Source organism: Lactuca serriola, chromosome 8 (genome assembly GCF_051521515.1).
Source record: "Lactuca serriola cultivar US96UC23 chromosome 8, Lser_US96UC23_V15, whole genome shotgun sequence".
Classification (NCBI taxonomy): Eukaryota; Viridiplantae; Streptophyta; class Magnoliopsida; order Asterales; family Asteraceae; genus Lactuca; species Lactuca serriola.
In genome coordinates, this window is record NC_136415.1 from 72,054,412 (window position 1) to 72,070,178 (window position 15,767).

A 15,767-nucleotide genomic window follows, 5' to 3' on the forward strand; every position below is an offset into this window, starting at 1 on the left:
CTTATGATGATTATACAATGGTAAATGAAGACGTTATGATGATTATGAGTGTGAATTTTGTACATGGTAGGCTTTTGAAAGTTGTAATGTAGTGACTTAGTGAAAAAATCTTGAAGGCTATAAGTGTCCTCTGTCCTAGGAGAGATAGATGTTGACATCAATCTATAAATATGAATATATCCCTTTCTATCCATAGAGAATGACTAAGTGGCAGCAATGATGTGTAAAATTATTGGAAGATCATGATTTTAAAGATGAAAGTGGGAGTGTGGGACCGTTTATAGGAAATCCATACTTTTAGTAACTTTCCTGTAAATAGACATGTCTTGATGGGAAGTTTCTTGTTTTTTCATTAAGAAACACCTGGAATCATGTTTATAGATAGAGTCCGCTAAACTAAGAAATTAAGTAACATAATTTCGATTGACTTTCTGAGTGTACCCTGTGCATGAAATAGGAGAAGCTGTTCGTAAACAATGTAAATGCTGGGTGTGTAATGACATTATTATTGGTTTGTACCAAAGTGGTCAACTTTGTTCACACTATACTAGTGAATCATTGGATTTGAAATTTGAATGCAATACAAATGAATTGTTAACCAAGATATATACTCTAGGTAAAAGATGTAGTGTATATCATTATTTAATGTAAAAATCCCTGGGGTGTATTACTTTATTCCATATTTTATTGTATGGAACGGTAGGTCAGAGATGGTATTTATGTATTTGGTGAAATTTTGGGGTATAAGTTATCTGACAAATAGCATAGGTGATGCAATAAATTTGGTGTGAGAATGTACAATGTAAAAGTGTGGTGGTTAAATGTTGAAACTATGAAAATTGATTATAAAGATAAGGGAATTATATTTACTTTTCCATTATCTTCACTTTGTGGTTAACCAATCTAGAGACTTGAGAGAAGAGTCAAGTTGTAGAGGCAAAGCATCCACATACTCAAAATGATTCAAGTTGAAAGAAGATATTAAAGGAACAAATCCTATGGAAATTGAAGTATAAGCTTGCAAAGTAAAGATTTCAGAAAGGGATTATGCTAAAGTTTGGTGGTGTTGGGAAATTTTCACCCTGTCTTTTCAGAAAAATCTCAACATACAGCTATAAGCAAAATATTAGTATGTATAATGTAATTGTGTTAAAACCAACTGATATCACCTAAATTAGTGGTAACCGGTTACTCCAATTATGAGTTCTGACAAGGTTTTTCTATATGATAACAGGTTTTATTGGAAACTCACATCTGTCTGTATAAAGTTCATTTCATTGAGGTGCTCAAACCACATACTGGCAACATATCAACACATCAATGGCATCATCATCATCATCATCATCATCATTTTCCCCTTCCGCTCCGGTATTTTCTTCTAAATCATGGAAGTATGATGTATTTCTTAGCTTTAGAGGAGAGGATACCCGCAAGACCTTTGTAGATCATCTCTACACAGCTCTTGAACAACAAGGCATCTACACCTACAAGGACGATGAAACACTTCCTCGGGGTGAATCGATAGGTCCATCCCTTATGAATGCTATAGAAGAATCACAAATTGCTGTCATCATATTCTCTGAAAACTATGCAGATTCTTCATGGTGCTTACATGAACTTGCACATATCATGAAATGCAAGGATACCGGAAACCAAATCGTTTTGCCCATATTTTATAATGTGGATCCATCTGATGTGCGAAAACAAAAGAGAAAATATGGAGAAACATTTTCCAAACATGAGTTGGAGAACGAGAACAATGTTGAATCTTGGAGAAAAGCACTCATGGATGCAAGTAACATTTCTGGATGGGAATCCAAGCACATTGCCAATGGGTAATTTTCTTCATTGTTTTTGTGAAACACATGTATACTTGTATCTTAGAAGTTTTTATCTAAATGTTTTGATTATTCGATGATGTTGATGAACTAGATAATCACAGGCTCTACTAGATCAATTTATCATTTTGGTAAAGTTAAAAGATATGTATCAAGTCCTAGGATTATGAATAACCTTAAATTAAGTTTTGATGGACTTCGTTAAGTTCTGATTCTAATAGCATACTTGATGCCTCGCTTCAAGCCGCAACACATCCATCTTGCTTCACTTTTTGTTATATGAAACTATTTTCGATGTTTCCCGAGAAAATTGTTACAAACTACCTTTAAATTTAACTTTTCAACTTCTATTTAAAATATTAAATTTTAATGGTGATTATGATCCCTTATTTCTATTTCATGGAACATGAAAAACGTTACCTCTTTCGTCAATGTGAGCATGTGTTGATTATCCTTGTATGTCCAACGTGTAGGCATGAATCAAAGGTTATCAAAGAAATTGTTGACACAATTTCTCGTAGGCTGCATCTAGTAACTCAAAGTGCAAATGAAAACCTGGTTGGAATAGAGGCTCGCATGCAAGATCTGAAATCAAAGTTACAAATTGGCTCAGGTGGCGTGCGCATGATTGGAATATGGGGGGTCGGGGGTGGTGGTAAGACTACTCTTGTGTCTGCTATTTATGATGAAATCTCTAGCAAGTTTGATGGTTGCTGCTTTATAAAAAATATCCGGGAGGAATCAAGCAAAAATGGATCGGAAAAATTGCAAGAGAAAATCATTTTTGGTGTTTTGAAACAAAAGCAAGTGACAATAGAGAGAGTTGAGGAAGGAAGACAAATGATAAAGGATAGGTTGTGCCACAAAATGGTCTTGATTGTGCTAGATGATGTCAATCAGCTTGACCAACTAAAAGCGTTAGCTGGATCACATGATTGGTTTGGTGAAGGAAGTCGAATAATAATCACAACAAGAGATGTGCATTTATTAAATGCACACAGAGTAGATGTGATGCACAATATTCGCTTGCTAAACGATGATGAGTCTATTAAGCTCTTTTGCAAGCATGCATGCCGGGATTACAGATGGACGGAAGATTACGGGCAGCTTTCTAAAGAGGTTGTCTCTTATGCTGGTGGGCTTCCATTAGCACTTACAGTAATCGGTTCTTTCTTGTGTGACAAAAACATTCATGAGTGGAGGAGTACATTAGCCAGACTGAAAGACATCCCGGATGATAATATTTTGGAAGCGCTAAAAGTCAGCTTTGATGGACTTAAACCACTTGAGCAAGACTTGTTTCTTGATATAGCATGTTTTTTTAGGTGGGAGAAGAAAGATAGGGCAATGGAGATGCTTGATGCTTGTGGTTTTCATCCTGTTATAGGAGTGAAGGTGTTGATACAAAAGGCTCTCATAACTATTTCCAATGGAAGGTTTGATATGCATGATCTGGTGCAAGAAATGGGACACCACATCGTTAGAGGTGAACACCGCAAGAATCCTGAAAAACATAGTAGAGTTTGGAAGAGGGAAGATATTTTTAAGATATGTGTTATGGGTGCAACTGCGGTAATGGTTAAGCTAGCTTTGCATGATGTATTATTTATGTATAAACAAAAATTTTGAATCTATCCTGATACCATTTTGTTCTTCTATCACAGGAACTTGACAAGATCGAAGCAATAAAAATGGATTTTCGGTTTCACCCAACAAAAAAACAAGAACAAGATCTTCCTACGGTCTACTCTGCAAACATGAAGAACCTTCGGTATATGGATTCAAGAGGTGGTCAACTATCATTGTCTAATGACCTTCCACTAAGGCAGCTTTGCTGTCTTATATTGTGCGAAGGCTTGCAAAAACAACTTTGGGAGGGTTGTAAGGTAATTTGTATTGTTTATTACTTTATTTAATTAATAGATGAAAATGATAAGACCAGATTAACAACAGAATCAAAGATAACCTAATGCTTTGATTAATCAATAAAGGGGAGCCTGAATTTTGAGAATCAGGAAGTCTCCAAACAGAATGTAAACTGTGAAAAACTTGTCTAACCCTAATGGGGGCTTAACCCTCCTTATTTAAGCCTCCTACCTAAAGGATATGTCCTAAACAAAATTAAATACCATATAATTACTATAAATATTTTTAATTACGGAAAGTACTAAACAGCCCCTATTGATTTCTTCTTCGCCTCTGATACACCTTTGTCAACTTTGGTCGGTTCATATCAATAACCCCCTCCCCCCCTCTCTCTGAAATATCACCTTGTCCTCAAGGTAAGACTCGGGAAACTGTCGCTGAGCCGACTCTTTCTCTTCCCAAGTTGCTTTCTCCTCATGTAAGCCTTTCCACTGGACCAACCATTCCTCAACACCTCGCTGTATTCTGCTTCGCACCACCTTTTCTGGAACCAGCATCCCATCATCCGTGGCAGTCAATTCCTCGGGAAGGGTTGTGAGCACCTCTTGACTTCCGACAACCTTCTTAAGCTAGTAAACATGAAAAACCGGATGAATAGAAGCATTATCGGGAAGCTTTAACTTATACGCCACTTTGCCCACTCGAGTCAGAACCTGGAATGGCCCATAGAAACACGGAGCCAACTTCTCGTTTGTGCTTTTAGCTACCGTAACCTTCCGATATGGTCATAGTTTCAAGTAAACCAAGTCATCAGCCACGAATTCCACATCTCTTCTATTACCATCAGCATGAGTCTTCATAATCTACTGTGCCCGGAGCAGATACAACTTAATTTCCTTGAGAACTTCATCCCTTGCTTGTAGATATCTGTCCACCTCAAATGTGACAACAATATCAGAATCATATCGAATCAAATGCGGTGGATCTCGTCCATAAAGTAGCTTGAATGGGGCCATTCGAATAGAAGAGCGGTATGAAGTATTATACCAATACGCAACCCATATATGGTAGCCATTTCACCCATTCCTTTGGCTGAGTGGAAGAAAAACACCACAAGTATGTTTCCAAATTTCTATTGACGACTTATGTCTGGCCATCCGTTTGCGGATGGTACGCGGTCCTGCATTTTAGGGTTGTACCCGAGTCCTTAAATAGCTCCTTCAAAAAATGGTTGATGAACACCCCATGGTTAAATCTTCCTAGATCCGTTCTGGTAGCTTTAACGGTTGGAGCAACCCTGTCGGTGCCAAATGGGAGTACTTATTGCACTGAAATCTGGCACATTCAACCACCGGTTTTGCCACATCCCTCTTCATACCAATCTAATATAACTCCCTAGAAAGGCATTGGTACGTCTTTTACATGTCTTCATGACCACTACTTGCCCCGGCATGCGATTTGTGAAACACATGAGAGACCCAGATAGATGTTCGTGGAATCACCAGCTTACCCATATGCATACCCTTATACAACACATGCCCCTGTCATGCCTCCTGATCTCATACACATCCATGTCACCAGCAGCTGAATCAATTTTCGCCTGAATATCATAAATGTGCTGGTCAAGGCTCAATTTAGCCAGCAAGTTAGCATGGTTGCTAATCCGAGAAACCGTTAATGCCGACAAGGAAACTCCCTCTCCGCGTCTCTGGACAACGCATCAACAGCGCCATTCTCTCCCACAGGTCAATACAAGATTTTGAAATTGAACCCATATAACTTTGAATTCTAGCGTTGATGTTCCCCGGCCACCAAACCCTGGTCAAGCAAAAATTTCAAGCTCTTTTGATCGGTCAATACTGTAAATTGGCGTCCTAACAAATATGACCACCATTTTTGTACCGCCAGTACAATTGCCATTAACCCGCGCTCCTATACCGATTTGAGTTGGGCTTAGCTACCCAATACTCGGTTGAAATAAGCTACGGGTTGGCCTTCTTCTATTAGTACTGCCCTTACCCCTTGACCAGATGCGTTCATCTCCACTGTAAACTTTTTGGAGAAATCAGGCTAAAACGGGCACTTGAGTCATGGCTTGTTGTAATTAATGGAATGCATGGGTTCCTTCGTTACTCCCAACAAATTTATCCTTCTTTAAAAGATCTGTTAAGGCTCTTGCAAATTTTCTTTTGTATCATTGCACAAATTTTCTGTGATAACTGGTTAAACCCAAGAACCCACTAAGTTCTCGAAGAGTCTTGGGAATCGGCCACTCTAACATAGCCAAAATCTTATTCAGATGATCAGCCATGGCCCCATCCTTGGTCACGACGTGACTGAAATAATCCACCCTCCCATGGTCAAAAACACATTTTTCTTTCTGTTGAAAAACAACCTCTCGGTTTTAAGGCAGCCAAAAATGACTTTGAGGTGCTCCCCCGGTGTTCTTCCATTGTTTTGTTGTAAACCAAAATATCTTTGAAAAGACAAAGGGTAAAAAACCTTATTAATTAACGACTGGAATGTCGATGGAGCGTTTGTCAACCCGAAAGGCATTACAAGGAACTTGTAGTGTCCCTCGTGTGTGCGTAATGCCATTTTTGGAACATCTTGCGGTTTCATCCGAATCTAATGGTACCCTGATTTTAGATCATGTTTGTTGAAAACCGCTGCCCCGTGAAGTTCGTCCAATAGCTCGTCTATAATCGAGATCTAGAATTTGTCCAAAACTGCCAGGGCACGATAATCTACATAGAAGCATCACTGCTGTCTTTTTTTAACAAGTAAAAATGGATTGGAGAATGGGCTAGAGCTCAGCTGTATGATCTCCACTGTGATCATCACATCCACTAGTCGTACGTTCTTGCTTTTTTGTAATTGTGGGAACCGATAGGGTCGAACGTTAACGCTCTCAGTCCCGAGTTCATCGAGCGTGGGATGAACTTGGGATTGAGATTCGAACACTGAACTTCTAGAATAGTGATGGTCGGGTTCACCTCGCAATGTTACTCATTTTTTGGTTACCGTAACAGGTTATTGTTAATTCCTACCAATTCACTCTCTTATCGCCCAACGTATGCAACTACTTCATGCCAAATATGATATTGTTGCTGCCCAGTTCCAAGGGGGTAAAAGTCATTAACCAACTGGTATTCAAGTAGGGTTAATAGTTAATACCATACCCTTACATATTCCTCTATTGTGATCTCACTTCTCGTTCCCCATCATAACCCCCATCTTGCGAAGCCCTTTCACAGCTTAGCCTAGAAGCCCTATGATAATGTGCCCTTAGCACGGGCTAGAAGCTGCGCCCAGCCCTGCTGAAAGGCGTCATGGAAGACCGCCAGACCAAGCTACTCCCATTGCAGCCGCCAAAACGAAGTCTCGCGCCACGGGCGTCCCTCTAGAGCCGGACGCCCACATTGAAGGCTCAGCCCTCAGCGGGGGCCTTCCACTCCGTGACAAATCCAATGACTCCAAGCGACAAGGAGTATGCTCAGAGCTTTACTACCTTATTACCTGAACCAATCGTCAGCTCTGGCACAACAAGGAGCACGATTAATCAATCAAGGCACTAGATCCTATCGGAGCTGACGACCTTGTCCCATGTATTGGCCAGAGGTCCCAGCATAAAAGGTCTCCTCCGCCACCTTAAAGAGTAAGTCATTCTCTCTCAGCTCTAACCATACACTCTCAATTCAACCACTAACTTGACCGTTTTAGCATTTTTCCAAGAGCTCCTCCCTCAGAGAGAGAGAGAGAGAGAGAGAGAGAGAGAGAGAGAGAGAGAGAGAGAGATTGTTCTTCTCTGTTGTGACCTTGCAGGTCTCCCGGAATGACCAAGATTACTCTGTAACCGCCCAGAGCCACCGCTTCAGATTACCGGAGGACGTGGTCACATCACCCTACAATGTGTAATGACAAAAAAATTATGGGTGGCACCATTGTCAATGAGTACCACCTCCTCCTGATCACTAATCATACCACACGGCTTCATCGTATGGGGTGTCGTGAATCCCATTATCGAACTCGCCGACATTGAGACCATGTCCAAGTGCACATGCTCCTGCCTCTCGGGTTCCTCCTCTTCAACGTCGACCAGCAAAAGGGTTTTGTCAGGACAACGATGGCCAGATGCAAATTTTCCACCACAGCAGAAACAAAGGCCCTTGGCCTTAGTATCTGCAAACTCCGCGTTTGTCATTCTTTTAGAAGGGGCTCTAGTAGTTAGTTGCACCTGAGGTGTCCTTGAGGGCCTACGAACCATGTTGTCGTTCCCCACCCGTCGCAGAATGGTTACCCATTGCTCTTGACTTGCCCTTGTTTGGCCCCACATATTAACTCATTCGACTTTCATCTATCAACAAGGCCAACTTAATCGTTTGTCCAAGCCTTGTAGGTTGCATCATTTTAACCGGATTGTGCAAATCTGGCTTAAGTCCCTTAACGAAAGTACCCTCCGGCGAATGCCCCCTAGTTGAGCCGCCAACTGTTCAAATATCCCCATGTAATTTTGTGCCTATCCTCCTGTTTGATGGCTAAAAACTGCTCATATAGGTCACCCACTTAAGAAGTCTGAAAACGTTCCAATATCCTGAGTTTAAGCTCCTCCCAACTTTGAAATGGTGTCCCATGTTCATTCCAATGGTACCAAGCTGGTACCGGACCTTCTAGGCACAACACTACTGTCTGTAATCGCTCTCCTAATGTGGTTAGGCCCTGCATATCAAAAAACCCATGTTTTGAAAACCGGACCGGACCGGCCGGTTCGACCGGTTCAACCGGGAACCGGTCAGGTTACCGGTTTTCTCAAGCCTAAAAACCGTTTGTTTTCAAACCGGATAAAACCGTCCGGTTCACCAAAAAACCGGTTCAACCAGCCCGGTTCAACCAACGAAAAACCGGTTTTTATAAATTATAAGAAAAAAAAAAACTTAAACTTTCAAACGCCGGTTGATGGACCCAACGCATGGATCCGGCTGAACTAATTTGCATGACCCTTCTTTATATAAGCAAGTGGCTACCTTTGTTTTTACTTCCAACCGATGTGGGAAGTATAAGGATTACTTAATGTAAAACCTTTACTTCATACGTTTTATACTCCAAATAACTAATTTTTATTCTATTTATCTTTCGATGTGGGATACTATAGGATTGTCCCATTGTTTAACATAATCCTTTTCAAACCTCAAAGACTATGGATCATTAATATATATATATATATATATATATATATATATATATATATATATATATATATATATATATATATATATATATACACCGGTTTTTACGGGTTTTAGGACCGGTCGGACCAATTGAACCATCGGACCATTAAGACGGCCGGTTCAATGTCCGTTCCGGTTTTCAAAACCTTGCAAAAAACTGTTCCGCCTTGTACACCCACCCATATACGTCGTTGCCTTCACAGTGGCCCCTTCCTTGCCCTTGGTTAGAGATTGGTGGCTGCCATGGTTGGTCCCATGTGATTGCTTCTTGGAAAGTGCTGATCTCAATCCCCCATCCATCACCGGTGTATGATTTAAACTTGCTATTGTTGGAACCGTCCCCAGGGTGAAGGGAGGTGGTCCAAGGAATCTTTGTTCATCGAACAGAAAGGAGGATGTGGCGTGTAAGAAGGTTGGGGTTGCGATTGCATGTGTGGTTGCATGATTGGTGGCTGTTGCCAACCCCTGGAGGCAGTTTTTAGCGGAATAGAAGCAGCCACCTTAGTGATTGTAACAATTGGAGGGGTCACCTGGGGAATTGGTTGCGTAGGCGGTGGTGGTGGTGGTTACGATGCCCTAAGTAGGAGGGCCATTATTTCTTAATTGCTTGTCTACTTTCCGATTCTGCCCTCATCTCCACCAATTCTTGATCCACCTTCTCGAACCGCTCCAGTGATTGTGTTTGAAAATCTACTAGATTCTTATCAAGAGTCGGATCCTTGTTGAGGTTTCAGGCGGCAGTATCAGATCGGGTGTCTGGTTTTCCCATGGTTCAAGTAAGAGGATAAATCCTAAACAAAATCAAATACCATATAATTACCATAAATATTTTAAATTACGAAAAGTACTAAACAGCCCCCGGAGAATGCTTCTTGCGCCTCTGATAGACTTTTGTCAACTTTGGTGGGTTCATATCAGAAAACAAAGTTGATGAATTACTGAAATGACTAATCCAGAGTAAATTTCAAGTATCTATAGTATTAAAAAGCATGAATACCATTTGTCTTCATAACTATAAACTTTTCAAAAAACAAATTGTTTATTGACATATTAATTAGTCATTGTAGTACATGGTATTTATGTAAAGCCCATCCTCCAACAAGTTATCATCTCATATATTTATTTTTAGAACAGCCAACTCATACACCCATTACGTTACCTTTTGGGTTTAAAGATCTATTAGTCATTGTTGATTAAAGACCATTATAAAATATTGATAACACTGATTTGGGTTTAAAGATCTATTATTATCTTGTTTTTCTTATATGTTTTATAGATATTTTATTAAATAACTGAACACTTCAGTTGATTCAGTTGATTTCCATATGTGGATGGAAGGAACTAGTTTATGCGTGTGTGTGTGTGCCATTTTCCTTCAAATCTTGTCACGTTTTATACATTTTTGACTTGTTTGCACTTTTATTAAACAGTTGCTGCCAAATTTGAAGTTATTGAAACTTTGTGATATGAATAACCTAATCATGACACCAGATTTTATTGGACTTCCAAATCTTGAAAGGTTCATTCTTAATGGATGTGGGTATTTAGAAGAAATTCATCCATCGTTTGGATGCTTGGAAAAGCTTGTTTTCTTATCTATAGAATATTGTCCCAGTCTTGAGATGTTTCCACCGATTAGGGGAATAAAGAAACTTGATACCCTTTCATTCAAAGGACACCTCAAACTTGTTAAGTTTCCAAAGATCCAACAACAGAAAATGGAGAATTTACCACATCTTGATTTGGATAATAGTGGGAATGAAATTGCATCCTACATAGAATCTTGTCCAAAATTTTTTGTTAATTGTTGCAGCAATCTTCCTGGTGTAGAATGTTTATGTCGGTTAGGGTTTTTTAACAACTGGCAAGAACTCCGCTTCTTAAGAAAGTTGGATCTGCACTGGTTCAACTTGCGAGATAAAGACCTAGGCTCTAATGTTTTAGAGTTGCCCAACTTGCAACAGCTCGATCTAAGAGGAAATAAGTTTTCACGATTAAGTTTTAGTTGCTTCCGACTTCCTCGGCTCAAATGGCTCAACGTGTCATGGTGCCAAGGACTTGTAGAGTTGTCGGAGCTGCCATCAAGTATGGCCGTTGTCATAGCAGATTTTTGTGGCTCACTTGAAAGCATTGGAGATATTTCAAACTGTAAATGGTTGTGGAAAGTCTCACTTCGGGGGGACAAGAAAGTAGGTCCACTTGTTGGTGAGATATTACTAGACTCCATGCTCCAGGTTTGCCTCTACTCTACGTACCTTTTGAATTTCGATCTTTATCATATATTTATCAAAACATACAAATACATGAATGTGTTTTTATGGCAGGGAAATGCTATTGAAGATCATTTTATCAATGTTGTTCTTGAACAGCAGATTCCAAAGGGGTTTGTAGGTAGGTTCTTTAGGGGAAAAACATTTACAAAGCGTCACCCACATGTTAAATGGGACCTATATACCCAGCATATTCAATCTCATGATGACACGTTTATACTGCATCTTCCAGATGATTGGTGCAATGACTTTTGTGGGTTCTTAATACGTATTGTTACCCAGGACCTAACAATGTGGATGGATATAAGCATCAAGCAGGATCCAGATGAAGAAGATTCTCGGTTTGAGATTTGGCAGGAATCCAATGAGGTACCAGAGCCTGAATATGGTGGAGATGTTAGGACACACGTGGGATATGTTTCCTTTAGTTCATTGAGGCAGACCACATCATTGAGTCCATCATACAATATCATTTCATTTTCCATAAAGGGGTATTGGACTTCATTTGCAGCTGAGCTCGTTCCTAGAAAAAGTAAAGATGATCCGGTGCAAACAAGAAAATTTGCAACAGATTGCTCAGAATTTTGGGATGAGGCAAATGATGCATCTAAGGAATTTATGATCCAAGATAATTCTAAGTCTTCTATCAATATTATATGGAAATAAAACATCTATCAGATCCATACACCCATATATCTCTCAACTCTTTGCCGGTTCATATAGTCTGCACTCTGAATTTATGAATGCGATTACACTGCGTATCATACATTGAAAAACAGATTGCAAAGGTGATTGCATATCAAGGTAAAAACTCCTGATTTGATCCTAGGTTTTGATACTGTAAGATACATCGAGTATTGAAAGAGAATGCTTGGTATATAAGCTTTAGCTAATTCATATGACTACACTTTGTATTTATACAGCAAAGGAAAGCACCACCTCTATATCATGACAGGGTGTGACTCACAGCAGAGCGAACAATCACCTGTAAGGCACATCATATATAACTGCCTCCAACTACCACGATATTATAGTCTAACATAACACATCAAGGGAGCAAGAAGATGCAAGATCAGAAGTAGGTTTATGTAATAGAAATACTCTAATTGTTCTCAATGATGTCTATGACCTTGACCAGCTAAAGGTGCTAGGTGGATTACATGATTGATGTGATCTATGGTGTCAGTTTATTATCACATAATGAGGCTAATGCTCTTTCATAGACATGCGTATTATCAAAATTCCAACTCAACCCTTGCATCATTTTATTTCTTTGTTGCAGGCAAATGACAAGATTAAAGAGATAATACATCAAAGGACTTCATCACTTTTTCCTAAGCTTGTCAAAAACATGAAGAAGCCAAGGTTCCTTCTATTTACCATGTTTTGGTAAATAATTTACAAACTACATTGTTTTGGTAAATACTTTTTACAACTACTGCTATTTAGTTAAAAACTCCAAGATGAGAAGTAGGTTATGTAATAATAGAAATACTGTAATTTATTTCAATGATGTCAATGACCTTGACCAAATAGAGGTGCTCGGTGGATTACATGATTGGTTTGATGAAGTGCCCCACATAATGAAGCTGTTCAGCACTATCGTAGACATGCATATCAGCCTATCATGTATATTCTAACTCAACCCTTGCATCATTTTATTTGTTTATTGCAGGCAAATGACATGATTAAAGAGATAATAAATACATCAAAGGTCTTCATCATGTATTCCCAAGCTTGTTAAAAACAAGAAGCTAAGGTTCCTTCTATGTGCCTTTCTTCTTTCACCAACAATGTTGAAGGGCCCAATTGTCTTTCTCATAAGTTGCACCTTATTTGTTGGTCGTATCTCGTGTGTTATCCTGCAAATCCGATAGTCAGTTTCCAACCCATGTAGCTTGTTGTTCTACAATCGTACGAGAGCTTGCAAAAAAGAGCTTTGGAGGGGTTGTAAGATAAATCAAATGTTTCTTTAATTAACATATAAAAACTTTGGATCCTGTGTAAAAAGTCTGACTAATTTATTCTGTAATTTGTTTTTAGATATATTGGTAAAACTGTTTGTTGTGGCTTTGAGTATTGGTCTTATCGAGCAACTTTAGTGTAGCTTTACAATCTATATAAGTTAATGTGCACAAAGCACCTGATAATCTGATATGAAACCTGCTTATTTCCTCAACTTCAGAACATTATTTCATCTTTGTCTTCCTGCACATCATTCGGACAGCTCTGGAATATGCAATGAAAATGTTGATGTATATGTTTTTAGCTTTGAATTAGTTTAGACATCTTTGGAGTGCAACAAAGATTTAAGCTATTGGGTTATTGTTATTAATAATGATTTCGAAATGAAACTATAACTTTATTAATTGAACCCAACATCTCAATATACGATGAGTAATTATATAAACCCAAACATATGAATCATAAGTGTGTTGTTTTCCATGGCAGGATAATGCTATTGAAGATTACTTTTTCAGTCTTGCAATTGAAGATATGAATCCAGGGAGGCTTTTTGGTAGATTGTTGTTTAGGGTTGGAACATTTACACTTCATCTACCACAATGACTTTTTCTGTGTTGTTCTCTAATAATAAAGTCATCAAGCAGGAGGTAGATGAAGGTTCTCTATTTGAGCTTTCACATGAGTCTAGTGTAGCAGTGGAGCCTTAATATGGTGGAACGACATGTGTAGGATATGTTTCCTTTGGTTCATTGAGGAACACCACATTTTCGAATTCATCATACACTATGATATATATAATAACAAATGTTACAGTTTTGGTACCCCGAGAACTACAAACATACAATACAATACATATAATAATTTTTTGTTTCCTAGTCTAATAGAAACTTTGTTAGTTGTTACTACCTTGATATTTTCCTTACAAAACCTGTACTATTTTCAATCAAACTTGAGATAAAGAGCACGGAAAATTCTTACTGTTTGAACATCACTGATATATCCCGAGCTGGATCAAATAATGCCATTAGAGGATCCCACTTCAGCATAGAACATATTTTGCACTGGCATACAATTAAAAAGCTCAAAATAAACTTTTAATTTTCAAACTAATTTCGGGGACCAATTATAGGCAGTTTTTCGACTTTTAATCCAATTATTCTTTCCATAGCATTTCATTTTTTTCTGGAATAAATGGCAATCAAGTTTCAGGATTGTGAATTGGAAAAGTAGGATCTCATATATTTTACTAGGAATCAGCAGAATATCAATGCCAACTAGATTGCTATCAACTTAAGTAACTAAATTAAGATAAAGAAGGATAAACAAATAGATCAAAATGGGTTCAAAACATATAAAATTCATTCAATCAGCTTCAACATAAAAGGCTAAAAGCCACAATAACTAGATTGGAGTTTCTTCATCCAGTAAAACTACAAGGGAGAATGACATTTTTTTCTGATAATTTGGGCTAATGAATAGGAAGGGAATCCCTACTTTTCTGTTTGCTGCTCAATGTACATCTTTTTTGGAATCTTCTGGTACTATATGAACTAAAACACTAACACAGCCTAATAAGTCAGTAACTCATTGATAATGATATTAATTAGTATGTGAACTGTAAACATATACAGATCAGACTTTGGATTATGTAAAAGGTAAACCATATTGGAATTGGAAAATATAGCGGCCTAATTGCCTTATTGGTCCCTTTAATGGGAAAATCACAGATAAATTTGGGTATCATATATTCAACAGGACAACAGCATATCTAAACAGAGATCTCGAATCAAAGACAATTTGCATAATTGGTTCCTTTGATGGGAAAAACCGAAGAAGCCAGATGCATAAAGTAGCAGATTGATGATGTTAAAATCAGGGCCGATTCCTCTATTCAACAGAAAACAGGAAAACAGCATAAGATGAAATCAAAAACAGATAAATGGCGAACAATTGCATTGACAGAGAATGGGAGAACGAGTGTGATGATATGGAAAGGGTATTGGGGGACCGATGTACATAATAATATAGGTCGAATTGGAGTCATCTGAATCGTTCCTCACTTACTTGATAGTCGGATTACAGGATTTTGGAATCCCGTATCATCGTCTTCTGATCTCCTCCCTTTTTTTTTTTTTTTTTTTTTTTTTTTTTTTTTTTTTTGTCAAGACTCAATAACAAGGGAGTAAATCAGAACAAGGCTGTTGGAAAGGGAGTGTTTGGGAATTTGGATTCATTATTGGCGTTTGTTAGGGTATTTTCATTTTTTTTTCTTTTTTCTTTTTCATCCTAACTTAAAATTGTTTGTTACTCAGATCCCAACCTCATTTCTCATGATGAAGCATTGCCAAGATCAAGTTTTTACTTGTTCAATAAACAGAGGAAAAAGAAAAAACATATCATAATCAATATTTTTATTTTCAATATCAAAATGGTTTTTGCACTTAAGCAAGATAATAAATTTACAAATTAATATTAAAACCTACTAATGATCTTTAAGACCTAGTCAAGTGTGGAAGCAAAAAGGTCCAATACATGACCTAGGCTAACCCTATGCTTTAAAAGTTCTTCATAAAATTAAATCTTATTCCTTAAATACAATA

At 38.2% G+C, this 15,767-nt stretch overlaps 2 protein-coding genes and 1 long non-coding RNA gene across 6 annotated transcripts; 2 read left to right on the forward strand and 1 right to left on the reverse strand.

Annotated features, from left to right (window-relative positions):
• Window positions 1-1,154: 1,154 nt before the first annotated feature.
• On the forward strand, window positions 1,155-14,042 carry LOC145066269 (TMV resistance protein N-like). Of its 4 annotated transcripts, XR_013688709.1 has the most exons (6): window positions 1,155-1,835; window positions 2,312-3,410; window positions 3,503-3,724; window positions 12,485-12,567; window positions 12,878-12,961; window positions 13,654-14,042. XR_013688709.1 is itself a non-coding variant. In XM_079013478.1 (5 exons), the coding sequence occupies exons 1-5, from the start codon at window positions 1,321-1,323 to the stop codon at window positions 12,888-12,890; spliced, it is 1,932 nt and encodes a 643-aa protein (XP_078869604.1). In that variant the 5' UTR covers window positions 1,155-1,320; the 3' UTR covers window positions 12,891-13,381. The 4 variants fall into 4 exon arrangements, 2 of the variants coding, with proteins under 2 accessions (XP_078869604.1, XP_078869603.1); XM_079013478.1 differs by lacking the exon at window positions 13,654-14,042 and having other exon boundaries at window positions 12,878-13,381; XM_079013477.1 differs by lacking the exon at window positions 13,654-14,042 and having other exon boundaries at window positions 1,158-1,835; window positions 12,485-12,620; window positions 12,878-13,381.
• Window positions 10,414-11,954, forward strand: LOC145065580 (disease resistance-like protein DSC1). The gene is made up of 3 exons (XM_079012614.1): window positions 10,414-11,166; window positions 11,257-11,323; window positions 11,435-11,954. The coding sequence occupies exons 1-3, from the start codon at window positions 10,414-10,416 to the stop codon at window positions 11,866-11,868; spliced, it is 1,254 nt and encodes a 417-aa protein (XP_078868740.1). The 3' UTR covers window positions 11,869-11,954.
• Window positions 13,932-15,500, reverse strand: LOC145066270 (uncharacterized). Its single transcript, XR_013688711.1, has 2 exons — window positions 15,232-15,500; window positions 13,932-14,228 (listed from the first exon to the last, which is right to left on the reverse strand). It is a non-coding gene; the product is annotated as an uncharacterized LOC145066270 (long non-coding RNA).
• Between the last annotated feature and the right edge of the window lie 267 nt (window positions 15,501-15,767).

Coding starts and splice junctions, on each gene's coding strand:
- LOC145066269 (XM_079013477.1), top strand. CDS start 1,321: ATGGCATCATCATCATCATCATCATCATCATTTTCCCCTTCCGCTCCG. Junction 1,836..2,311: donor TCCAAGCACATTGCCAATGG/GTAATTTTCTTC, acceptor TCCAACGTGTAG/GCATGAATCAAAGGTTATCA. Junction 3,725..12,484: donor AACTTTGGGAGGGTTGTAAG/GTAATTTGTATT, acceptor TCTTTGTTGCAG/GCAAATGACAAGATTAAAGA.
- LOC145065580 (XM_079012614.1), top strand. CDS start 10,414: ATGACACCAGATTTTATTGGACTTCCAAATCTTGAAAGGTTCATTCTT. Junction 11,167..11,256: donor TACTAGACTCCATGCTCCAG/GTTTGCCTCTAC, acceptor TTTTTATGGCAG/GGAAATGCTATTGAAGATCA. Junction 11,324..11,434: donor GATTCCAAAGGGGTTTGTAG/GTAGGTTCTTTA, acceptor TGCATCTTCCAG/ATGATTGGTGCAATGACTTT.